The sequence below is a fragment of the Bos indicus x Bos taurus genome, chromosome 17 (genome assembly GCF_003369695.1).
Source record: "Bos indicus x Bos taurus breed Angus x Brahman F1 hybrid chromosome 17, Bos_hybrid_MaternalHap_v2.0, whole genome shotgun sequence".
Lineage (NCBI taxonomy): Eukaryota > Metazoa > Chordata > Mammalia > Artiodactyla > Bovidae > Bos > Bos indicus x Bos taurus.
In genome coordinates this window covers 9288718-9315322 of record NC_040092.1, presented here as the reverse complement: position 1 = coordinate 9315322, position 26605 = coordinate 9288718, and the positions used below count along the sequence as shown (strand labels likewise).

The window sequence follows — 26605 nt, the reverse complement described above, 5'->3', positions numbered from 1 at the left end:
GTTCTGTTCTAACCGATAGCTGCAGTACAGGAGGAACACAGGCCTGTGTTACCAGATTTTCTGATTCAAGACACACTAGATCCAGATTTTTATGCATATCTCCCTACTTTTTAAAATGTTTCTAAATACTTAAAAAATAACAAAAACAACAACAAATCTATGGTGGTTAAGAATAATCGGCTCAGAGGGCTTGGGACCCCTCTCCTGTATGGTAAAGGAGGACAGACCCTTGGAAGTTACCAAGTCCAGATCCCTAACTTGACCCATTGAAAAAACCAAGGTCCAGAGAGGAGAAAGGACATGCCCAAGACCACACAGCAATCCAAGCCCCAAGCTGGATCCCATTTGGGACGACAGTTGACTTTTGAACGATATGGGGGTTAATTTGAACATAATTTACAGTTGGCCCTCCACGTCCTCGGTTCCTCCACCAACCGCGGACCCTGGAGTACTATAGCGTTCACTACTGAAAAATATCCATGTATAAGTGGACCCACACGGTTCAAACCTGCGTTGTCCCAGGGTTAAGCATGTTTGCTTTCCCGTGATCCTACTCTCTGCTGACACAGACAGACATGGCATGTGGCAGGCCACGGAGGAAGTGCTGGGGTTGGGGTCCCAGTGCTGGTAAGTGGCCAGAGGAGGCTGCTGGGGAGGAAGGTCGCGCCCGGTGGGTGTCAGCCAGGCAAAGGGAGTGGGTGCCACTGTCAGGGAGGGACCCCAGCCTCCCAGAGGCCTGGGAGGGCACAGAGCGGCCAGAGCAGGCTGGCAGTAAGGGGACACGCTGGAATGGGGACGGCTTTCCCCGCCTGAGAGCTGCCCTGCCACGGCCCGAGGCGGGGTGAACTCGGCGTGTCCCGGAGGATGCCAGCCCCGGGGCCTGGAGCGGGCAGAGGAAAGGGTAGGGGCCAGGGCTGCGGGGAGGGCGTGTCACTCACACTTGCGCAGCTCCAGGCTCTTGGTCGGGCAGGCCAGGTGTTGGCCGGGGGCGTTCTGGGTCCTCTGCAGACAGGCCAGCATGGCTGAGCTGGGGGCCCACAGCGGGGCGTGCTCTGCTGTGGGGTCCCTGTGAAGAGGGGAGAGGAGGTGCTGGTCACATGGGCCGCTCCAGGCCTATCTCCCAGCTCCCCACCCAGCCCGACTCACCCCTGCTCCCAGGGGCTTCCCAGATGCCCCCAGGCGTGCTCTGACCCTCGCCCACTCCATGCTCTCTCAGCAGTTCCCCTCCATGTTCCTTCAGGTGGCGGTGGGCTCCATTCTCTCGTAACCACCTGCCAGCAAATCTGTACCAACCCCCCTCCCTCCTCCTCCCCGCTCCCCACCTTCAGCCTTGAGCTCATGAAGGGCACAGACCTCCCATCTGTAGGGTCATCTCGGGAAGCTACACGGAGGGGAGGGGTGTCTGGGAACTGCCCGTGACACACAGGGTTCCCACTCATTGAAGTGTTGGTCTCCCCGCCACCACCCCAGTCTAGAGACTTCTCACAGTACCCCTGGAAGGGTGAGATATCCAGGGTGGGGTCCCCGCGAGAACCGGGGGTGACCTGTGCTGAGTCTGACCTTGGTCTCAGACTGAGCCCTGAGACCAGGCCCGAAAGGCCACCAGGCCCCCTGAATGAGTCCCCAAGCCCAAACAGAAAAGGCAAGGCCCACCCAGGGCGGCTCAGACGTGGCTCCGGACAGGTCCACGTGGGCTCACTCACCCAGATTCACACAGAAGTGAGCATTTTTAGCTACACAAAACCTCACTTTCCCCGAGAACCTGGAGCCTCTGAGGGGCAAGATGACACGGGCAGGGCCTGCCCTGGATGGATGGGGAGAGGGCGGGATGTTTCCTGCCAGGGAAAGGTGGGCCCAGGTATAGGCTCAACCCCGGACACTGCTGAGGATCACCCAGCCCGGGTGCCCCATCCCCACCCCCACCGCCAAGGCCCGAGCTGCCAAGCGGGGCGGCTGGTTTTAAAAAAGAAGAAAGCGGAGGGGAGGGTGTGTTGAAGGGGAAGAAAGGGAAGTTATTTAATACTAAACAGGTGTCTGGAGCCCTAAATTCTGCCGCTTTCTTCTAATAATGAAGTATTCATGAGGAAAAGCCTTTTTTCACTACTTTCTTAAGATACTAATTTCACAACAAGCTCCTTGTTACCGAGCAATTATTCCAATCTTGTATTTCCCCGAGACGGCTGCAGCCCCCTGTCTGTCCTGGACTCTCGGTAAATGAAAGACAATCACGTCCCCACCTTTCATTATGCTCTATTTTACTTTCAGCAAAGGTACCCTGAAAGAAATGATTTACTCTGAAAGGGACTTTTATTCAGTTTCAAAACCAATTTTCTCCTATTACTGTCTCAGAAAAAAAAAAGAGAGAGGGAGAGAGAGATGGGTGGTGGATGGGGGAGGGTCGGTGGGTCTAATGCCTCCCCTCCCCAACCCCCCAATCGCCAGCCTTAACGCAGCGACGCGATAAAAGCTTCGGTATCCGCTTCCTGGCTTTGATTTCTGGTAATTTTAAAATATGCCATTACAATCAGGCAGAAATTACACAGTTGAAGAAGGGAATGAAGTGGGGTTTACTGCAGGGATGAAAGCCCTTGACTGCGGAAGGAGGTGCCGCTCCCCGGAGACTCGGGACGTGAGCAAGCCGGCAGTAGGCCGCGCTGGGGGCCCTTGGGGACACACCACACTCCTGGGGGCAGCCAGGCCCCCTCGGACACGCCACCCACCGTGCTGGGCGTCCGCACACACCCGGAGGCGCTCACCACATCCATTTTCCTGGCACACCCGGACGCACCCTCGCCCACCCCAAGTGACACGCCCCTCCAGCACCTCTCAGCACACACGGGCCGTCCACGGAAACACACACACCATCGTGTGCCTGCCTGGAAGGTGAGAGGCCTGGGGGCACCCTGGCAGCCCGGCCTCAGGTCCCCACTCTAGCCCAGAGCACCAGCCACCTCTCGCTGCTCTGACACTTAGGGGGACAGAGGGGAGAGGCCAGCCGGGCCCCAGCAAGCCCTCTCTTTTCAAAGACAAAACCCAGAGGGAGACGGTGCCCTCCCCAGGGCCCTCAGCTGCCAGGGGCTGGGTGAGCCTGGCCCCTCTGCACTGGGCTGCACTGCTGCCCGCAGGCTGGCACCGTGCTGGGCAGCGAAGGAGAGAGGTCAGCACCCAGAGGAAACCTGGGCTGCAGGCCCAGAAGCTCCCCCACCTCCATGCCTGTGTGACCCCCGGGGAGTCCCTGCCCCTCGCTGACCTTGTAAAAGCACCTCTGTGATCCCTCCCAGGTCAGTCTTCTCCAGGTTCCTGGCCCAGCCCAGCCACCCGGGATGGTCCTTCTCACCTCTGGCCAATCGCCAGGTGCCCAGAAGCCCAGCCCCTATCCAGCACACCCCCTTCCTCAGGGGTCAAGCACCCTAGCCTGCTTTTCAGTGGAAAAGGGCAAGCCGGGGGCTGCAGTGCTTATTGGGTGAGGGGTAGGCCGCCTATTCTGGGGCCTCCCCAGCCTCTCTCAGGCTCCCCTGGTGGCTCAGTCAAGAATCTGCCTACAATGTGGGAGACCGGGGTTCGATCCCTGGGTCGGGAAGATCCTCTGGAGAAGGGAACGGCTACCCACTCCAGGATTCTCACCTGGAGAATCTCGTGGACAAAGAAGCCTGGTGGGATACATACAGTTCATGGGGTCACAATGATCAGACACGACTGATCAACTAACACCAGACCCCAGCAAATGCCCTTCCCATGGGGCTCTGGTTTCAGCGTGCTTAGATGTGGACACCCAGGCAGTTCTGGGGTATGTGAGAGACCACGAGGCCCAGCTTGGGGGCCACAGAGGATTCCCCAGGGGAGACGGAGTCCACGGGAAGGCCTCAGCTCAGCTTTCCTGGAGCAGCCGCCTGGCTCAGTCTGTCCCGTGCGCGTGGAGGACCAGCCGTCTGAGCGGCCGGCTGCACGTGGAGAAGAGGGATATCTTCCTGGGCCCCCAGTACCCCAACCCCCTGCCCCTTCTCCCAGGAACCCTGTGCCCTGCTACCGGGGCAGGTGCGGGGTGGAGTCCGGTGAGGGAGGGCAGAGGACAGTCTGGTATCACCCACGTTATCTACTGCTTCCAAGGTGGCTCAGCAGTAAAGAACCGGCCTGCCAAAGGAGGAGACATAGGAGGCACGGGTTCAATCCCTGGGTTGGGAAGATCCCCTGGAGAAGGAAACAGCAACCCACTCTAGTATTCTCGCCTGGAGAATCCCATGGACAGAGGAGCCTGACAGGCTATGGTCCATGAGGTCGCAAAGAGTCGCACGTGACTGAAGCGACTGAGCACATACACACATATCATCTGCAAACAAGACAAAACAACCTTCTTACTGGCCCAAAGCTTCTCTGGTGCCAGAAGAGAGCCGGACCCTCTTTACCTGGCCCTCAAGGCCACCATGACCTGCTCCACCACCCTCCGCCATCTCTCCTTGCTCCTCCAGCCCACTGGCCCCCAAACCTTTGCTGGCGCTGGTCTGTCCACTTACGGGACTGCCACCTGATCCCTGTAACTCAGACTCGGGCTCCCCTCCTCTGGGCACCCCCACTCATGACCCTAATCACACAGAGTTGTAACTGCCGATTTTCGTGTCTGTTTCTCTCCGCTGGACTGTTGAGTTTCTCGGGGGCAAGGACCGTGTCTTATTTGTCTCTTTCTCCCCAAAGCCTGGCAGAGAGCAATCGCTTAATAAAGAGGTGTTGAATGACGGGCCAAATCCATGAATTTAGTTACTGTCAGATGAAGTGATGTGGGGCCCAGAGAAGCCAAGTGTCCTGCAAAAGGTCACACAGCAAACTGGAGAGAGGACTGGAGCAGGTGCTTAAGACAGTCATGATCTTTCAGTGACCTCCCACACCCCCTCTCTGCTTGGCATCAACCCGCCTGCAGAAAGCCAGCTGCCCAGAGCCCCCACCCCGACTCATGACTACTCCCTCAGCAGGGACCATCCTGGGAGAGCTGCTCGTTTTGAAACCCTATCTGCAAATCAGGCTGTTTAGAAGCCCAAGGTCTTTTGTGACTTTAATAATATAAAAGTGGGGGGTGGGGAGGGGGGAACGTCTCAAGCCTCAATGATTAGACTGATTTGGCTACCGTCCCTGACTCGGGGGCTGATAAGATGCCTTATCTCGGAGGCACCCCTAGGAAAAGGTCCCCTCCACCAGATAATGCCCCCAGCTGTCGATATGCCCTTTCATAGCTGAGGATTTAGATAAAGGAAATGTGACAGGGGAGGGGAAAGAAAGGAAGGAACTTCCTGAGTCCAAGGAGGAATTGAGTCTGCTGCTCGCCTTGGCAGAACAATGCACAGCAGACGGATGTCTAAAGGCTGCCTTTATATTTATTAGAAGAACAGGGAACTGGGGCCTTTGGCCCTGCCCGCCTTTTGTCATCCCTTCCAGCCTGTCTGGCTGCAGGGGGTGTTGGGGAGCCACCCCTCCCCACGCTGCCAGTGGGAACAGGGAGCTTGAAACTAACAATACCCAGCTGGTGCTAATAATAGCAGCGTGCATCGAGGAGCGCTCCCTCTGGGCCACGCCCCACACGCATCCAGTCTGTTACACCTCAGCCCGTCCTCCTCCGAGCAGCCTCCCTGGTGGCTTCTATCTCTAGGCCCATTTCACAGATGAGGAACCGGTCACAGAGAGGGGATGTCATGTGCCCATGGTCACACAGCTTTCAGGGGGCACAGCCTGAGGGCATCAACCCCAGCCAGGGCCTGCCGCCTCGGGCCTCCAGCCTTGGCTCCATGCTGGGGGCTGGGGCCGCCTCCCATCTCGCAGGCAGCTGGGCAGGAAGGAGCAGAAGCAAGGTCGTGCTTCTCCCCAGTCTCTGGCTCCTCTCCAGGAGGCTCTAGGATCACAGAAAGAGAGACGAAAGGCAGGGGAGGAGGAAGAGAGGGCCCCCAGGAGGCCACTGATTCATCCCATGCACATTCACAGAGGACAATCTGGGAGGGCCATGTGGGCAGAGCAATCCTGAGATGGCTAGAGCAAGGCCCTGCCTCCAGGAGGGAACTATTCTGAGGTGGCCGTCGTTTACCCAGCCATTCATTCACTCATTCAGGCAGCAAACACTCCTGGAGCATCTTTTGGGGACCAGCCCTGTGCCATGTGCTGGGAGGATGGAAATCTGTGAGGACATCCTGCCAAGACAGAATATCCAACCAGACTGCATGCTCCCAAGGCCGGCCTGCTTGAAGTGGAATTGTCTGGCCTCTCCCCTCGGCCTCTGATATCTCCCTAAAGAGCCAGTGGGCAGAACTCTCCTCCAGGCATCCTGTAGGTCAGAGTCTGCCTTCGCCATGCCAGCTGGGGTGGCCCTGAGCAGGTGGGAGGCAGGGACACACCTCCACAGCAGGAGGCGGCTGTGACCCTGTGAAGGCCGCTCCCAGCCTTCCCTCCTCCCGGGAGCTGCCCCTTCTGGCCTCTGTGGCTCCACTCAAGGCCAAAGATGGGTTGTGGCTGAGAAGAGGTCATGCCAGGCCGTCCTGGCGTCCAGTGGGACTAGGAGTTTAGAGTAGAGGGCCAGCCCCGGAGGCCTTAGGATGGCACCTGCCAGGCAGGGGCCAAGCCCCAGGGTTCTGACTGGCTGAGTGACCTTGAAGTCACAACCCTTCTCTGAGTCTCAGTTTCCCTCGTGGGATCCTGATGGGGAGTGGCCCAGACGATCGGAGGAGGCGATATTACTGTGTGGTTTTCCAACACAATCCAGGACACTAGCTGTGTGCAAGACACAGGGCTCAGTCCACACCCAGCGGGGTTTAAATGCAGTCGAGAGGAGCCCAGACAGGAGGCTGATAAAACCCATGCTGTTAAGTGCTGAGTGGACAGTTGGGACTCCAAGTTCGCCAACAACAGGTGAAGGCGATGCCTGCTATTCCCCAGGCCTCATGACCTTCACTCAGCGCGGGCTGCAGTGCCCCCGCCCACCTCCCCCCTAACCCCGCAATTCTCACCTCCAACCCCTGCACTGCACTTGAAGCCTCACTCTCCTTCACCCTTTCTCTGCCCCCAGCCCAGCCCCACCTGCCAGGAAGAATTTGAAGTTGAGGCAGGAGGACCAGGATCTGGGAGGGGCAATGAGCACTGGACTTCGAGCCATGGAGAGCTGGGTTGGAGCCTGACTGTGTGGCCTGAGTGGCTCCCTTCTCTGGATGGGTTCCTACCACCACGAGCCGAGCCGGGCCGGGCCAGCACAAGGCCTCAGAAAGCTCAAGGCCCCCCTGTACTGGAAGGGGCAGGATCTGCCTGACCTTGACCAGGACAGAAGGGTGGAGGGACCCTCACCCAAGAGTGCCGCAAGGGTGCACGGCCCCTCCCCTACGACAGGCGGGTCCACTGTCTGTCTGTCTTTTGCTTCCCTGTCTCTCTGTCGCTTGTTCTCTCTGCCCCTCTCTCCTGGCGCTTCTCTTCTTCCTTGCTGTCTCCTTTCTCACTCCTTTCCTGACCCCACTCTCCCCTGCCCCTTCCCCATCCAACCCCCCCAACTCTCTCTGCAAGGCAGCCAGAGTACTAGCCCACCCCACCCCCTCCTACCGCTCCCTCCCCCACTCCCGTTCCAAGCCCCAAGCCCGAGGCCTTCCAGGGGACCCTGTTAATAATTAAATGTTAATCTAAAAAGCAATTTGAGCTGTGGCTAGGCAGATCTGGTTAGAGATTACATTAGCATGGAGGAGGCGAGGGTAATTTTCTTTAACCCCTCTCCTGATCTCTCAAGCCCAGGAATCTTCAAGTCACACTGGCACTGCTGATTAAACGGGAGCAGGGCTTGGCTGTGGATAAGAGGCCTGTGAAAAGTGATTATTTCCCACTGCTGTTTGGGCTGCAGCAGAACCAGAAAGGGGATTTTCACTCTTTTTAAGGTTGGGGGAGGAGGAGGGCTCTGGCCCCTTCAAGAGGAGGCCTCATCCATGGCCAGGATTACCACTACATCCATCCCTGCCCCCACACAGGCCAGAGGTCTCTCTAAAATGCTAATCTGGCCACAGAACATGACCTGGCTCCCTCTGTTCCCAGGACAGAGATGCTAGCCTCCTGCTTAGGGGTTGGCACCCCTCCATTTCGTCCCCACAGTTCTTAGCACCTTGTCTGGGTCCCACCCTGGGTGGCAGGGCACTGGAGCCACTGATGCTGGTGGCTCAGGGCTGCAGGGGATACCAAAGAGAGAATCGCCGATCAAAAATTCGGGTTGGTGGACAGCAGAGTCCAGAGGCGGGCATCCCTCAAGACGTGCCTCTCACCTCCACACCTGCAGGCCTTAGCCCATGCCATCCCTTCTGCTTGAAGCCCTTGAAGTTCTACTTGGCGTTCAACTGAAGCCCAGGTTGCTCAAAGGCTTTTCAGAGACATAAAGATACCCCATAAATATTTGATGAATAATTGGAGTGTCCTAAGTGGCTGTCCCTGATCCCTGCTCCATGGGTGTACGGAGCCTGCACACAGCAGGCCCTCAGGAAACCGTCTCATTAAAGAAAGATGGGCTGGCCCACGGAGCTGGGGCTAGGCAGGGCTCAGGAAGTAGCCAAACGGGACACAGAGCTAAGAACTGCGGTGGGCTGCTGGCCCTTCAGCACCACGGCCAGCTCCCAAGGCAAACACCTGGGAGAAAGGGCCGGGGCGGAGCCTGGGAGCCTAAGGTCAGTTGCCAAGGGAGCTACCGTGCCTTAACTGGCCCAGGGAACACTCCAACCTCTACAGATGATGACTTGACAAATTCAGCACCTACTATGTGCCAGGTCTTGGGCTAGATGCTGAGGCAGATGCCAGAAGACGGGTGTGTGCATCAGAAGGGCAATTATGAGGCAAGGAGGCAAGCATACCCTTGATGGAGCCAACCTACCTGGCCTGGGGGGTAAGGCCAGGGACAAGGGACAGCCCCACTCCCTCATAAGGAGGGTGACCATATTGTGTCCCAGGTTTCAGAGCCAGATGCCTGGGCTTTGTTCCTTAACCAAATCCCAGGTTTATCTATTATAAGCCTTTGGTCGCTCAGTTGTGTCCAACTCTTTGTGACCCCATGGACTGCAGCACGCCAGGCCTCCCTGTCCATCACCAACTCCTGGAGCTTGCTCAAACTCATGTCCATCTAATCGGTGATGCCATCCAACCATCTCATCCTCCGTCGTCCCCTTCTCCTCCTGCCTTCAATCTTTCCCAGCATCAGGGTCTTTTCCAAGGAGTCAGTTCTTCACATCTGTTAAGTCTAGCCTTGGGCAAATGCCTCCATCTCTCTGGGCCTCAGTTCAGTTCAGTACAGTCGTTCAGTCGTGTCCGACTCTTTGCCACCCCATGGACTGCAGCACATCAGGCCTCCCTGTCCATCACCAACTCCTGGAGTTTACTCAAACTCATTTCCATTGAGTCAGTGATGTCATCCAACCATCTCATCCTCTGTTGTCCCCTTCTCCTCCTGCCCCCAATCCCTCCCAGCATCAGGGTCTTTTCAAATAAGTCAGTTCTTTGCATCAGGTGGCCAAAGTACTGGAGCCTCAGTTACCTTGACTGAAAAAGGGGTTAACCCCTTACCATGGCTTAGTACAAATAAAGTGCTAGGGTCATAGTAGTAACTCCCTAAGTGGTAGCTGTTGCTAGTATCATTTGTGATTATTATCAGCAGGTAAGTAAGAAAGGGCCAAGTGAAGGCTAGGAGAGGAGGTCCCAAGTGGAGAATCACACAGGCAAGCGTATGGAGACTCGAGAGAACTGGCGAGTACAGAAAACCTGAAGCAGCTTTGGGTTGCTGGGAAGACCAAGAGCATCCCACCTGTGCCCAGCCAGGCAGGTCACCAGGACAGAGGGGATGGGGCAGGTCCCCCAGACCTCAAGGTGGGAGAGCCGTTTTCTGTGGACAGGTGCTGGGTCAGGGCAGGGAGAAGCTGAGAGCGGGTGCTGGTGCATGGGTAGTGGCAGTTTCACAAAAGCTTGAGAGTCGCGCACCCACCCCCCACCCCCACTCGATGGGCTGGGCTCTCACGGCCACTGGCCACAAGCCTGGCTGGTCTTCTCCCAGAGCCCCCACCACAGTAAGTGAAGGGCGGTGCTCATTCTCACGCAAATGAGCCTCCAGGAAACCTGAGCAGGGAGAACAAAGACCCCAAACCTCAGAAGTCCCTACCCAACTTTTCTGAGACACTCTTCTCTGACAGCCAGATCCCAAGTCGGGGAAGTTAGAGGCAGGGTCTGATCCTACAAGTCATTTGTTCCTCTCCTAGCTCTGGCCTTGGCCCTTTAAAGGCAAATGGCAGATGCCTTCCGACAAAGGGGTGGGGTGGGGGGGCGTCTGCAGCCTGGAATCAATACCCAATGTCATTAGCACTATGATGCTATCATGGGGGCTGGGGGAACCCAGTAGAAAGGCCCCAACCCAGTATTTTGGGGGGTGGAGCTCACAGAACCTTCCGGGAGGAGCAACAGGTTACCAGATGACTCTAGGGATAACGGGTCTGGAAGGAGGAAGACCCAGTGCAGAGCCAAGATGGGCTGGGGTGCGCCCCGCCGTCCTCCCCTTGCTCCAGGGCCCTGCATCCATAGTTCAGGGTTAACCCAGCAACAGGGAAGGAGAAAATCTAATACTCCGAGCAGTAATAGGAGCTTTTTTTTATTTTTAGTGTTCCCTATGGGCTCAGCACTTTACAGACATCACCTCATTTAGCCCACCCCAGGCTCGGGAGCAGGAGGGAGCCGACTATGTTGGTGCGTGGTCTGGGTACCCATGAGGGTAAGCGGCCCGAGGAAGGGGAGGGGCTGGAAGAGGTGGGCCTGGGTCGGGGGCAGGGGGGGGGGGCGGCATTTGGATTAGACCCTGGGGGGAGGGGAAGAATGGAGGAAGGCACACACCACCCCCCCACCCCCCCCCCCCCACCCCCCCCGGCAGGAAGGGCCAGGAGTGCTTAGGGGAGAAGAGCCTAGAAAGGGTGGGGCAGAGCGGCTGGTAGGGAATCAAACGTGGCCGGTGAGGGCTAGTCTTTAAGCCAAGGATCAACAGATGCTTCTGGGGGTCAGGCTGGGGCAGAGGTGAGTACCACCATCCAGAGAGGGGTGGGGAAACAGGACAGGGCACTCGGGCACAGATGTAAATGTATTAGCCCGAGTGGCAAATCCCACCCCTACATGGGCCAGGTCTCCCATTGCGGCCTCGCTGTGAGGGAGGCTGGGCATGCAGTGTTCCCAAGCCCTGCCCGGGTCGGGGAGCTCCCTCCGTGTCCTCTGGCCACAGGGCGCCTGGATTTTCATGCTGGGGTGCAGGAGCCAGACCCCCTGGGTTCCAGCCCCAGCTCTGCCACAGTGGCCCCCCCCCCACCCCTTGGGGACTCTGATTTTTCTTCTTTGTGCTTCTCCTTTATTCATAATTTTTCTATGGTAAATAGGCCATCATTTCTGTTTTTTTTTTAATAACTTTTCAGGGACTTCCCTGGTGATCCAGTGGCTAAGACCCTGTGCTCCCAATGCAGGAGGCCCGGGTCCAATCCTGGTCAGGGAACTAGATCCCACATGCCACAACTAAGACCTGGCACAGCCAGATAAATTTTTTAAAAAACAGGAAAAATTTCGAAAGGGATTTCAACCACTGACCACCTGGAGACAAAGCTGGGGTGTTCTGTAAACTCACAGACTCGACAGGGAGCAGCTGCTCAGGGAGGCAGTGGCCATAGAGGGTAGAGGTGGCGGGGCGGGGGAGAGGCAGGAGGAGAGAAAGGCCCGGAAGCTTTGAAATCCAGGAGTGGAGGGATGGACAGACGGACATAGTAAACTTTAGCCTAGGGAAGCAGAGAAGCATATCTGGCCCAGCCAACCTCCCAGGGGTCCTGTCAACGACTCTTCTGTAAGGAGCCACCCTGGTGTCCGTGGTAAAAGAATCGGCCTGGCAACGGAGGAGACCCAGGTTCGATCCCTGATTCGGGAAGATCCCACGTGCCGCGGAGTGGCTAAGCCAGGGAGCCACAGCCACTGAAGCCCATGCACCCTAGAGCCTGTGCTCTGCCACAGGAGGCGCCACCACGATGAGAAGCCTGCCCACGGCAAACAGAGACAAGCCCACGCAGCGATGAAGACCCAGTGCAGACGAAAGTGAATAAATAAAATTATGAACAAAAACAAACAGAAAGAAGCTCCTCTCCCACCATGTGGCCCATGACCTCCAGGCCTCCCCTCAGGCCACGCCACGCCCTGCAGGGGCCAGGCTGAGCTTCCCACGGACATCACCGCCTTTTCCACTCAGAACTCCCCCACTGGCCTCGAGTCATCTTTGACAGTCCTCTGAGGCCCTGCGGGAACCCCTTCCCCACTCCTCAGCCACTGGCCCTCTCTGCTGGCTCACCTGTTCCTCTAAGAGGCCAGCCTGGGTCTCACCCAGGACCTTTACAATCCCCATTTTGTTTCTACGTAAATACTCTAGAGCAGTGGTCCCCAACCTTTCTGGGACCAGGGTCCGGTTTCTTGGGAGAATTTTTCCAAGGACTGTGGGGGTGGGGGATGGTTTGGGGGTGATTCGAGCACATCACGTTATTGTGCACTTGATTTCGAAGCTAATGCTGCTGCTGATCTGACAGGGGTACCGATCCATGGCCTGGAGGCTGGGGACCCTGTTCCAGACCCAAGGCTCTCCAAGAGAAATATAATGTCATTATAAACTGTCTAGTACCCACAGGGGGAATTATGTTCAATAATATATTGTCTTTAATCCAATATATCCAAAACAGTATCACTTCAACATATAATCAATATTCAAAACTGACTCATGAGATATTTTGTGTTTTTTTGGTAACATGTCTTTGAAGTCTGGGGGAAGATTTCACATGTAGAATTCAGCTGGGGTGGCACTCGCTGGACCAGCTCCAACCCCTCATTCACGCCTCAACTCAAATGTCACCTCCTCCAAGAGGCCCTCCTTGACCACTCCGCCTAAGCAGGCAACCCTCTGGCCCCACCACTATCCTGTCGCCGCTTTACTGCCATGGCCACTTTGAAATGACCTTATTGATGAACACTTTAACATCTGTTTCCCTCCTGGTGCACAGGCTCTGCTGGGTTTGTACACGGGGGCACACAGTAGGTGCTCAGGGTAAGCAGGTGGCAGGGGAGGGGGGTCAGCCTGGGGCCCTCGTCCCCCTACCTCATTTCAAATCTGACCCTCAGTGATGAGAGGCAGAGGCTTGTGTGTGTACGCACACGTTGTGTGTGTGTGTGGGGACATGAACACACACACACACACATATACGTAAAGACCCTCCCTGCCTCCCCCAGCTTCTGAAAAGCAGGCCCAGAAGATGGGCCTCCTTTCAAAATCAGCCCGGCGCAGAAAAACGGCTGTGACAGCACAAAGCCGAGATTGAATCAGCGACGGGGCCGATTGCCTGGTGACGGTTACAAATGATCTGATGTGGAAAAGACGGGATCAGATGTGTGCAGAACAACGGCTGCTCCGAGCTCCCCCAGCACCAGACAATGGGCTGCTGGGCGGGCGGGCGGCTCCAGGAGCCGGGGGCCGGAATGTGCCGATCAGTGCGGGACCCAGGACCGTCAAGACCGAGTCCGCTCACCCGCTCCCGTGAGCCCAGCTGGACTGGGACGGCCATTCACGCCATGCAAAGTCAGGCCCTCCCCGTGGGCCTTACACCCCGGTATGAGACCAAGTCCCCAGCTCTGGGCAGCTGGGTGACAGTCAAGTTTCTCTTCATCAGACTCATTTCCAAATGTCAAAATGACTAAAAGAGCGATGTTACTTCCGTTGTGGGGGAGGAAAAAGCCTTCTCCCCACTTCTTGAACCCCACTTGCTCCGGGCTTCTGCTCTCAGGGTCAAGGGCTATGCCCCCTGCCACATACAGCCACAGAACCAGCTTCCACCGTCCCCCAAGGGGTGGGGAAGAGGTCTGAATCTCCAAATGTGCGATTCCCTGGCTCTCACCCACCTTGTAATGAATGTCACCCCACCTTGACCATCTCCACAGCCCCCTGTGAGGAAGCTGGGTCCAGAGAGACTGCGTGGCTTGCCCAGAGGTGCACAGCAGGGAGGTGGCCAAGCCTGGGGACTCATACACCCATTTCTAGTCCACTGTGAGGCCAGGCACATAGCAGATGGTCAACAAGTCCGCACTGAACAGACAGACCATACTCTGCAGCCCTTCTTTCCTGACCACTCCTTGCAGACCCAGGGCTCGCAGCTCCCCCAGCTCCTCTCCAGTCGTCTGCTCTGGCCCTGGGAGTCTCCCCCACCAACATTTCACTGCAGAGTTGACCACATCCATCCAACAGACCACTCCACACATCTGGAATACCCAGGCCCCCACAGAACCAAGCCGGTGTTCGTCAGCGCAGGTGGGTGAGCAGAGAATCGGCTGGAGGCCACGCCGGCCTTGTCCCAAGGACGAGATGCAAGGGCTGGGAAGGCTCTGGATGGAGGGGAGGGCTGCTTTCTCCAGCAGCAACGATGCACTGGAGCCACGTCCCATCCTGAGAGGTGCGGGCGCAGCCATGCCTCCCATTCTCCCAGGGTGACAAAGAACGAGGGTTCCTCCGAGGCCACACAGCAGGGTTGGGGCGTGAAGCCTGGTGATGGGGTTGTGCCAAGGGAGGGCTGGTTGGGCACCAGCCATCCCCGGGGTGGGCACTAGGTCACTGCCCCCCTGGAGGGGGCACCCAGGCCCTGAGTGGTGGGCGTGACTGTAGGCTGAAGCTGATGCCAGAGGGGCCATCCTGAGGCCAATGGAGTTAACCCTCTAGCACCAGCAACACCAAGACAGTGCCCTGCTGGTCCCCACTGTCCAGACCTGCAAGGCATGTCCCCCTTAAGCTCCAGACCAGCAGCATCCAGGAGGGACCGAGCAGCACGCGTCTAAAGCACGATCCAGAACTGTTCCCTTTGAACCCCAGCTCTGCCGCTTACCAGGAGGGCTCTCTTAAGTCTCATGGAGTCCCTTGGGGTCTGTTTCTCCATCTGTAAAATGGGGCTAGAAACCGCCCCTTCCGCATCGCATCGTGGTGAGGACCAAGTTGCGTGATATGTGCATCATCAGTGTAGTCACTCACTCAGGGGCAGGGGCAACTCTGCTGCCCGCTCAGCAACTTCAAATCTACCACCCATGGGGAGTCTACCATGTGGCAATGTCCACTCCAGCTCTCAGAGTCATGGGCCAGAGACGACTGCAAGGGGCTTGCAGAGGGGAAGGGGTCTGTCCGCGGTCTTGCAGGGCAGGGGGAGGGGGCTGGGAGACATCCACAGCCCTGGTCTGGGGACCCCTGGGCTCCAAGATCTTAAACTCCAAGCCCTTCCAGCACTGTTTCTCCATCAGCTCCCACAGACAAGTGCTCAGTGAGCGCAGTTCAGGGGTGAGGGAACTAAATCTCCCACTGACTGAAACTGCCTGAGCACTGGCGGTGCGCCAGGCTGCAGGGACCCTGAGAAGAATCAGAAACAGCAGCAGCAATCGGGCACGTGCCCAGCAACCCCATCCCCGGATCAGACAGAGCCTCGAGGGAACCCAGACAAGCCGGGTGGTTTCCCGGGATGAGCAGCTTCCTGGAAAAAAGGGCTCTGAGCACCCTTGATTGTGGGCTCTGGGGAGTGCAGTGCCTGGCTCGGAGCCCAGAGGCACCCAACTCGGGGCTCCTCTCAAGAGCTAGCTGAATGGTGTGGGGCCAGGAGGGGACCCCACCCCATGGGCAGATACCGGAGGTAGGACTCTGCAGGCATTCACACACTGAATCTCCTCACCTCCCGGAGGAAGGGACTATTATCATCCCAATCTTCCAGAAGAGGCAACAGAGTGGAAAAGCCCCCTGGCCAAAGCCATCCAGCAAGAGACTGATGGATCAGGGATTTGAACTCACATCCATTTGGCTCTGCCATCCTGACCAGCACACCCACAGCCCTTGGCATGAGAGCGCACACAGGGGAAAATGCACACAGGTTGGAGGGGTGGGAGGGTGGGGCTTGAAGGCCAGCAGGCGAAGGCGTCTGACACGTGACCCACAGACCAGAGGGAGCCGCGGAGGTGTGGTGGTTATGGCAAGGGCGCCACAGCTGACGGATCTAGGTCCAAACCCCAGCTCTTCCACTCACCAGCTGTACAGCCTTGGGCATGTCAGCTAACCTCTCTGTGCTTCAGTTTCCCCATGTGAAGAACGAGCTTCAAGTTCCATGAGGCTGAATTTTTGCATACACTGAATTTCATGTGTTTATTAAATTGGGGGAAAAAAAAAGTAAAGACAGCGGAAGCTGGTGGACTTAGTGCCCAGCCAGGTTTGGGGACAATCAAGTTGCCGGGCCAAGGGCACACGCTGGCCCCAGACAGTGGGCCCAGCCTGGCCCAGTTCAGCCCGGCCAGGTGGGTGCCAGGCCTGGGGAGGGGCGGCGTCTCCCAGCCTCGCTGGGGCACGCGCCAGCATGTGTGTGCACGGCTGTGTGTGTTGCTGCAGCAGCTTCTATGCAAACATGTTAATTTGTTTTCATTTTGTGTTTTTTTTCTCTTGCAGGATAATTGGGTGAGTTTGAAGTCTTGGCGAGGCTGCTGATTATAGCTATTTGGGTGGTGCCCTCGTGGGGCTGGGGCCCTGCCTCCGGTGGTGAAGGCGGCGGCTGGGGGTGCCATCGGGGGTGCATGGAGCTGCCGCTGGGTTCTGGGGGGCTCTTGCTGGGCAGGGGTGTGGATAGGGAGGGCGGGACACCCCAGGACCCCCATCGTCCCCCTACCCAGACAACATCATATCACTGAAGGGGTGTAAATGCCACCCACAAACATCTTTTTCTTTGCCCTGTTGGCTGCAGTAAAAAGAAACTGTGACGTGGTTGCCAATATTGAAAAGAAGAACTAAAATTCCACCCAAAATTCCCATCGTCTGGTTTCTCTTGAAAACTAACTAGAACTGGCAGCTCTGGAGCCTACTTTCCCACAAGACCCAGTGGCAGCTGCTTTGCTCACTGCGTCACCTGGTTGGCCCCTGTGGGCACTGGAGTTTTCAACCCAGTGGGGGGCGAGGAGGGCACCGGGTTTGGGGTCAGATGGTCCAAGGCTGCATCAGAGGCTCCACCCACAGAAGATGTGTGACCTCAGCCCGCACCTGCCTTCTGGAGCCTGGAGCCTCCTGTCTCATCCGTAAACTCCCCGCCTCCCCCTGGGAGGATTAAACGGAGGTGGCCGAGCTTTCAGGAGGAGCATCGTAAGGGCTCAGGAGTGTTTGCTTCCCTGGGTGGAGGAGGGAGACCTGGGGTGAGCCCTGCCTGATCCGCGGGTGTCCTGCACTTGACCCCAGCCTCAGAAACACAGCCTCATCACCCATCTGTTTGTATCTGTTTCTGCCACGAAGCCAGGCAGGGGCCTGGAGTCTGACGGCTAGGGCTGAGTATTTGTTCAGACTTCACTGAAGACCAACTACGCACCACACTGTGGATCAAGAGTGGGGAGAAAGAGGTTCGGGGCTCTGGCATTGGTGAGTCGGGTATGGGGCCCAGGGGAGGGACTTGAAGCCCTTCTAGGGGAGAGGAGAGTTGGAGTCACTCATGCAGAGAAGGCACACGATTGCCCACATGAAGGTGGGGTGGGGAAGGTGCTCTACGTGGGCGCCCCAGCCTGAGCAAAAAGGCACAGAGGTGGGTGTGGCCTGGCGGGTGCAAGCTGGTCCCAGGTTCCTGGAATGTGCCATGGAAGCCATGTGGCCTTTGGGGGCTTCCTGTGGGCGGTTCTGGGCCTCCACAGGCTGGGCTGACAAATGGGACTTGGTCAGTGGCTGCAGTGGGCACCTGTCCAGCAGGCCGGGGGGAGGCCAGGAAGACAACTAAGAGCTGGGCTTTCTGGGAAGCCACCTTCCCTGTGTTCCTGGGCTCCTTAGGGCCTTGGGCCCCTTGCCTGGCCACTTCAGAGTGATCTGAGCCTCAGTCTGCTCACCTGCAAAATGGGGCTCTGGCAGGGACCCAGCGAGCCAGCCCCTGTCACGCGCTTGTGCTCCTAAGAGTCACCCTCACATCCCTGCCACCCACCCACTGCCTGCCCTCTCACCTCTCCCAGAGACCCCAGCCCGGTGTGTGCAGGTAACTGAGATCACCACATTAGGTGCCCCCGCCCCGGCCCAGATCCCTGATGCTCCCAGGGGTAGATTCTATTTCATTCTCATTTTTAAGCTAAGGGAAGGGAAGCTCAGAGAAGGTTTAATGGGTAGGGCAACCCTCAACAGGTTCCTGGGCTTGGTCTCCACTTTAAGCTGCAGCCACTAGCCCAGACCCTGGCCAGGATGGAGGGATGGATGGACGCTTGGTACCCTGTTGCCCAGGCAACAGAGACAGCCGGCAGCCTTTCTCAGGCCACCCCAGCAGCTGAGGCAGCATCTCAAATGTCCTGGACCCAGGACACACAGGGCAACTCCATGGGAAGAAAAGGCTCTGAAGTCGGCCCAATATTGGCCCCAGGACCAGCTGTGTGACTAAGCACAGTCGCCTGTCCTGAGCCCCAGTGTCTTCACCTGTAACCTGGGACTACTGCCCTTGACCTGCAGGCCTAGTGGACTGTCTGGCCCATTGCTGGCACATACTGGCCTGCGGCAAACCAGGTTAGTGGCTGACCTTGGCTTCTCTAGCAGCCAGGGGTTCCCAGGAAACAAGAGGAAGGCAAATAATGGCGGAAAGAGGTGGCAGGCTCCCCGGCCAGTCCGCTGGGGGTGGCTGCAAGGCCTCTGGGGAGGGCTCAGGCCTCCCCGGTCACACAGGGTGGCAGCTGGCAGCACCCCTTCCCCCACTGAGCTCCACACAAAGGGGCCTCTATTCCTGCTCTGAACGTTTGTCCCTGGCCGGCTGAGCTGCACCGCCCTCGCCCCACTCCCCTGGCTGCTCTGCCTGGCCCGAGCCGGACACAAAGGCCGGCGTGTCCCTGCCAAGCCGGCCTGGCCTCGTAAGACCCCATCCACAGAGAGCTCAAAAGGGTGGATTCGTAGAGCTGGCCAGGCCTCCATCCAGGCCACAATGAGGAGGGGGCTAGACAGGAGGAAAATGGCTTTGGAGCAACCAAACCTGAATCTGGCTCCAGCTTCCCCACCTTCTCGCTCTGCAGCCCTAGGTCAGTTTGGTCCTTGGTTTTCTCATCTGTACAATGGGGTCAATGATGACAACCCACCCACCTTCCTAGGGGTGGAGGGTTTGGCTAGGTATGTGAGCCTGGCGTGCACCCAGCACCTCAGAGGCAGATTAGAGGCAATTAGGGGTGGGGGGAGCAGGCAGCTTCCCCCCACATAGACCATTCCCCTCCTCTACTCTCCTCCCAGCAAGGTCCACATGTGTTGGTGCTGACCCTCAGGCCCTGGCCGGAGCCCCTGACTGCCTCTGGCCCATCTGCAGGCAGCAGGATAACAGCAGCCACTGCTTATGAAAACACCTACTGTGTGCTGGGACTTTTAGTTCCATCATCTCTTTTCGACCCTCCAGCTGTTCTGGAAGGGCATACCAGGCTGGGCTTCAGAGGCCAGCGACCCAGGTCCAGCGATCCTGGCTGCGAGACTCTGAGCCTCATGCTCCCTGTTGCTAAGAGCTGCCTGCCCTCAAGAGGTTCCTGTGATGATGTCATCGACTCAATGGACACGAGTTTGAGTAAACTGAAAGATAGTGAAAGACAGGGAAGCCTGGCGTGCTGCAGTCCCTGGGGGTCACAAAGAGTTGGACACGACTGAGCAACTGAACAACAACTACTAAATGAGAAAAAGCCTGCTTTGGGACTTCCCTGGTGGGCCAGTGGCTAAAACTCTGTGCTCCCAATGCAGGGGCTCAGGTTCAATCCCTGGTCAGGGAACTAGATCCCATATGCCACAACTAAGACTCAGAGTAGCCCATCTCAACCCCCTCAAAAAAGCTTCATGCCTACAGCCCAGAGCCTGGCCCCAGCAAGCTTGAAATCCTGACCTACTGCGCTATGACTCCCAAATCAGGTAGGGAAACTGAAGCCCAGTTGGCAAGTGGCTCAGGGCCTGGCATGCTGCGGGCAGCCAATGAACCTTATACCTGACGCATCATCCTAGGAGGTGGAATTGGGGCTCCCAGCCAAAGTCGGGTGGGCACTGAGCCCCTCTTTTCTCCTTGAGGACCTTGCACATCTATTTTAGCCGGCTTTTTTTTTTTCTTCTTCTTCTTGCTTCCCAGTCATTCTCCACCTGTGGAAGGCAGGGCTGGAGACCTGGGCCTGGAGCCCGACCCATCTCCCTGGCTGACCCCCGGGAGCCCTCACCCTACCGCACGAAGTCCCCCTCCTCCCCCAATGGCGCAGGGCAGCCAAGTGAACAGCAGAGTCCCGAGTAATTAAGCCGGCGCGCACCATCCGGGCGCCGGGAACACTGTGGAGTTTCCCTTTTATGTTTATAGCAATTGTATGAAAATGTGCAACACGGAGCGGCACCAGCTGACAAATGAGACGAAACAGACAGGATTCCGGGCCGGCTTTTTTCCGGGCCTGATTGGCATTAATTGTGAGCGTTTACAAAGCACAACTCGGCGCCTGACATTTGCTTCAAGCGAACGTTTCCTTCTAATAGTTTTAATGATTACAACCGGAGCTGGTGATCACTGCTGGGCGGGGACTGGGCTGCCTGGTGTCTGGCCTGGGCTCCTGCCAGGGGCCTGGCTGGCCCATGCTTGCCCAGGAGGTCCCACTTTCCCCACCACCTGTTGCAGGAGGGCTGCACCAAGCATGGGGCCTTGGGCATCAGCGCCCCAGCATGAGGCCTGGAGCTGCCAGTTTATGAAGGTGATGGGGAAACCCACATGCACAGGGATCCTGGGGCAGACCCGGGGGATGGGGGCGGCAGGGGAGGAGGGAGGAGCATGAGGGCTCTCCTAGCTCTGAGGCTGGAGAGGCTGAGTTGCCTCAGCTTGCAAGGGACTAGGAAGGACCCCTCAAACGCTGCCTGCTGTTTGCTGTGTGACCTTGGCTGAACTCCTTGCCCACGCTGGGCTTACCCGTCCTCACCTACAATGTAAGAGTCAGAGACATGGTCAGATGAGGGTTCTGGTACCCCTCAGGCCTCTCTTCAGCTGCATGACCTTGGGAGAGTCCCTGGCTCTCTCTGAGCCTCAGTTTTCCCCATCAGTAGAATGGAGCTCATCACCCCCATAGTTTGCAGAGTGGTTTCTAGACGCCAATAAAAAGGGTGTAAAAACCCTAAGTTTCTGGCAGGCCGGGAGCATGGGTTTCATTCCCTCCCCCAGAGAGTCTTCCAAATATCTTGCTCACACATGCGTTCATTCATTCACTGACTCATTCACTCACTGACTAAATGTCAACTGTCCTGCTTAGGAACTTGAGGATACATCAGTGAACAAAGACCCTGAGTCAAGAGATATGACAGATATAGAGGCTTTTCACAGGCAGTATCGCATCCATTTCTTACCCCCATTTTACAGACGGAAAAACTGAGGCACAGAGAGGAAGAAACAACAATCTGACGCCCCCCAGCTGGGATGAGCTGGTGCAGCAACAGGACCCTGGCAGGCTGCCCCAGAGGCGAATGCCCTCAGACAACCAAGCCCACCCAGCCCTTCCTGAGGTCTGCTGACCCCCTGGAGAGGCCTCATCTGCCTAGCCAGGCTGGGCACCAGGGCAGGAGGCCAGGAAACCAGGACCACTGGGAAGAGAGGAAGTCTGTGAGGCTTGGGCGACCTGGGGGAAACGAATTCCTGCGGCTGTATCTCCTGGGCGAGAAACGGCAAAGGAGGTGCCTCATCCGTGAACCCCACTCAGGCCCACATTTATATTGACACTACGCATGGCCCACTCTGTGCCAAGTCCTGCTCTGCAAGTAGCATCCTCGGGGTGGCTGGAAAAAGAACAGTAGATACTTGGACAGCTCCATGGCACACGCAAAGGCCCAGTGCCCAGAGAAAACCCGATGGGTTCAGGAACTTCTGGCAGTTTACTGAGGACCCCCACACCACAGCCTCCTCTTAGCAGTCAGGCCCCAGGGGTCAGCTCACCCCTGCCCCGCCCCCCCCGACTTTGCCAGGCCCACAGTGAAGGAAGCCCCCACAGTGGATCCCAGCTCCATGCCTGCCCCCAGCCAGAAAAACCTTGGCGACTGTTTCTTTGGGAGTCTGGGGGATGGGACAGGGAGAAACACTTTTTTTTTTTTACAGGGAATTTTTTTTCTCTCCTTTTGCATATGGTGGCACAGATGGGCCCATGATCCATAAAAACTGTTTGCAATTAAACTCCCACTTTGCATGGCTGGATTTGTCAGTCGTGTGGGCCATGAGCGCGGGGCTCCACACGGACGGACGGGGAGATGGGACTTGGGGCAGGGGTAGGGCCGCATCCTGCAAGACAGCGCGGAGGCCCAGGAACCTGCTCTGGGCTTGGGGCCCGAGCCGATGGGCTGTTGCGACAGCCATGCCAGCTCCCTCTCTGGGCATCCCCCAGCCCTCGCCAGGAGCCGGAGTGTGGCCAGGAAGCTGGGGTGGGGCTTGGCAGGGCCTCCCTGCCCGGCAGAGACTTGGCCAGTGCTGGGTGCCCCGGCTGCGGGGGTAATGAGGATGGAGACAGTGCAGGTAATTATCCCTCAAGACCCTGCCAGACACTGGGGCTGGGACCCAGGACAGGCAGGAGGGTGGTCGGGCAGTGCAAACCGTAATGGAGGTCTAGCAGGCGTAGTGCAACGCCAGGCTCAAGGCTGAGGAGCCAGGACCTCTGGCCCAGTTGGCAGAGAGGGTCTCGAGTGGTGCCAGGAAGAGCTGCCAAGGGCCAGACCCGGCTCCATCCTCACCCCCGGGGGACCTGGTGCCGCCTCCTTGCGCCTCTTTGAAGCAGGCAGGAAAATCAAGGCAGCCACTCAGAACATCTCCAGGGCCTGGGCTCCCCCTTGACACACCTAGGGGCTCTCGGCATGTGAAGCCTCTGCCAAGGGCTTCCAAAGTGGGGGTGAGGGGCCTGCACCCCTCCCACCAGTCCCGGCCTCCGAATGCCAGCCTGCTGTCCCAGCTGCCGCGCCGGCATGCCTGCTTATTTGGGTTAACAAATGCATCATTCGGCTTGGGGAAATCCTGCATTCACTCATAATTGTTCCCTGATGAAAAGAAGTAAGGCCCCGATACCCCCTTTCCCCCCTCTCCCCACCCCCTCCAAGCTGGAAAAGAAAAGTCATAAAAATAGCTTGTTATCTCACCTATTGAGGCTCCGACTGGATGTTACTGCTAATTGGGTATAACATCCTTGTCTTGTTCTCTTAGAAGCTAAATCAAGAAAGCGCCACTGCTGCGAACTAATTATATCTCCGGCCTGCAGCCTGCAGCTTGTCTCTCCCTTTATTGAGTTAAAAAATGGTCACGAACCTTCATCTTTTATCCCCCCATAAGTGCTGGGTCCAGACTGCCTGCCATGCCTGGCGGTGAAGAGAGCGGACTGCCTGGCGGTGAAGAGAGCGGACAGCCAGGCGGGAAGGTCTAAGAGGGCTCTAGGGACAGGCAGCAGGGTCAGGGAGGGTGGGAAGCCCCCACCCCAGGTACCTGCCCGGCTCACTCCCCCGGTCCCCGCCCCCAGGCCTGATGTTCAGCGTTTCCTGGAGAGGGGCACTCGGCCTCTCTCCCCCTTGCAGCTGGGGAAGTTAGCGAGGAGTGTTTCCATCCGGCAAGCATTTTCATCCATCGATTCATTCAGCACACATTTCTTGGATGCCTCCCTACTATGTGCCAGGCAAGGTTCTAGGCTAAAGTTTTCAGCTGACCAGAGGTAGCCCCAAGCACCAGCTGACCTCACCCAGGAGGTGAGGTGCTAAATAAATACACTTAGGACTGGGTCATTTCCTCTGCTCCAAGAGTTGCCATCATTCCCGACTATGGGAGGGCCAAGTCTCAATGCCAAGGCCACCATGGCCCCCTCCCCACCGACATTCCAGCTACCTCCAGCCACACCCTAGTCCCACAACCTAAACACTCCTGCCTGTAGCCTCTGAGCTGCTTCTCATGGTATTCTCTCCACCCCAAAAGACCCCTTCCCTTGCCCAGAAGGCCCAGCTCTGCCGGTCAGAAGTCCACTGAACTTTAAGGCTCTGGTCTTTCACGACACCTCCTCCAGGAAGGCTGCCTGGTCTGTACCGGGCTATGGACTTCCAAACCTGGATCAGGATGATGCCAGCTCAGCCATTCAGCAGGTGCGTAACCCCACTCTGCTTATTGGCTCTTCGTCTCGGTTTCCGCATGTCTAAAATGGGTTAAGATTTCTTCCTAAGAGTGCTGAGAGGCACGCTGCGGGTGCTTCTGAGGAATGATGAATGAGAGGATGCCCAGGAAGGACCTGACTCTCGGGAAGAGCTCAATAAATGCCATTATTATTATCCAGACTGAAAGCATCCTGAATCTGCTCGAACACTCCACACTGAGCGTGTGCTGGGATGTGCAGACAGGGACGTGGGTCATTCTGGGAGATGGAGAGACAGACTCACACCTCCTCAGTCCTCATGGTTGCAGAACCACCCACATCCTCAGGAGACTCCCCAGAAATCCCTCGTTCTGATACCCTAGTCCTCTAAACCCTGCAGAGATGGGTGGAAGGGACCCCTCAAGCTCACGGAGGCCAGGCAGGCAAGCGGGCTTCATTCAGCTCATAGGCCCCTGCTGATTGACTGGTGCAGCCTGCCCTGAGCCTTGGCAAGAACCCAAGGTCAGGGGAAGAACTCAGTGGGGGGAAAGAGGGCAGCAATTGATTGGCGATGTCTGCCAAGGGCACAGCAGTCTAAGGCAAGCCAGACCTGCCACAGATCTGCCATCCTTGACATTTTACAGAGGACACAGCTGAGGCTGGGCTGGAAGGTCACTTGCTCAAGGTCGTGAGCTCATAAAAGCAACAGCTGGCCCGGAACTGGGTTTCCTCAGTTTCTTCTCGTGACAAGGATCCTTCTCGTGACAGCCCCAGTCAGCCCAGGGCCCTCACAGGCAGAGGACTAGTAAAAGCTTGTGCCAACCTGACTTCCCTTGTGGTCCAGTGGATAAGAATCCGCCTGTCTATGCAGGGGACACAGGTTCGATCCCTGGTCTGGGAAGATTTCACATGCCACAAGGCAACTCATCCCAGGAGCCACAACTACTGAAGCCCACACGCTGTAGAGCCCATGCTCCACGAGAGAAACCACCACAGTGAAAAGCCTGCAGACCGCAACGAAGAGCCGTCCCTGCTCGCCGCAACTAGAGAAAGCCCGCACACAGCACAGAAGATCCAGAGCAGCCCCCCGCCAAAATAGACTTAATACAAATAACAAAGCTTGTGTGGATAACGAAGGGGAGTCTATTGACCTGCCACGTGGTCCCGGGCCGTTGCTTCACCTTGCTGAGCCTCAGTGCATTCACCTACTCACCTCGGACCAAAACGCCCTTCCCGGAAACATGAGAGGATTAAAATGCCAAAGCGGAAAGCTCTGTCTGGCAAACAGATGGCTAGCAGGGTCCTATGATCCCCGTAAACGGTGAAATGTTGACAGAAGTCCCCGAAGCTAGCAACAGAGAGTGCCTCCTCCTCCAGGGAGCCTCCCTGGCTACTACAGCTGGAAGTAGTCATTTCCATCTCTCATTTCCTAGTGGGCTTTGGAAGGCTGAGGGCCCCAAAGAGCAGGGGCTCTATCTGCCTTATTCTCTGTTGTTGCTCCTGGCACTGGCCTGCACACTGTGAATTCCTGTATTATGGCGCTCCACCCACCATACTGGGATGGTGTGTGTCTGAGACCTCACCACCTTTCAAGGCAACTAGGCTTGTTCATCTGTGCATCCCCAGCTCCTGGCAGGGAGCCTAGCACAGAGCTGTGAATCTCCCTGAATGAACGGATGAACAAAAAGCCAAAACAGCAGTTCCTGTTTACTGCCTACTTGCTGTCGGTTCCTGCCAAGCCGCACAGCTGCCCTCCAAAGTGGACCTCTGGCCCACCTGACAGATGAGGAGACTGAGGTCATGTGGGAGCTGATGCGGAAAGCCGAGCCGCCAGTTCAGGCCTGGGGACTGCAGGCCAGGAGGCCCTGCCACCTCCGCTTCTCCCTGTGCCAAGCTCAGGACTGGACTTTGCAGGGCAGCTGACCCTGCCTTGGCAGCGAATCCTGGAGCCGACAGCTGGTGGCTGGACCTCCCTCCTCCTCCTTTAAGGGAGGCCCCGCCCCACAGACTCTAGGTCATTAAGTCCTGAGTCATTAAGTCCCCATCCGCAGGAGCCTGTTCACAGTCAGCCCCGGCCTTATCCTCGACCCCCCGGGCCTTTGTCCCCAGTGCCCTCGGCACAATGACAGGGGCTCCCAGGGCCCCAAACAGCTGCTGTGGCCAGGATGCTGGTTTGCTGGGGCCTGGGCCTGAGCCCACCTAGCTCTGAAAGGCTCAGTCTGAGCTCCCCCAAGCTTTCCACACACTCAACCTCATCCCACCCACAAGCCGGTGAAAAAATTGCTATTACGCCCTTGATGAGGCAAATGAGGCCCAGAGAGGTAAGGTGACTTGTCTGAGGACACAGAGCCAATGAAAATGGAGCCAGGGTTCATCTTAGTCTGCAAAGCCCGACAAGGCTGGCAGACTGGCCTCAGGGTGCCCAGATCACACTGCACCCCTCCCCACCAGGTACCCTCACTGGCTTCTGGCTGCTCCTCTGGAC

General features: G+C 57.3%; 1 protein-coding gene across 1 annotated transcript in view; it reads right to left on the bottom strand.

Annotated features, from left to right (window-relative positions):
- Positions 1-26605, bottom strand: part of FAM222A (family with sequence similarity 222 member A) — a 60370-nt gene that overhangs the window by 28990 nt on the left and 4775 nt on the right. Inside the window, exon 2 of the mRNA XM_027566528.1 lies at positions 939-1066. Coding sequence (XP_027422329.1) covers positions 939-1020 — 82 coding nt within the window. The 5' untranslated portion in view covers positions 1021-1066. The remainder of the gene's footprint in view (positions 1-938; positions 1067-26605) is intronic.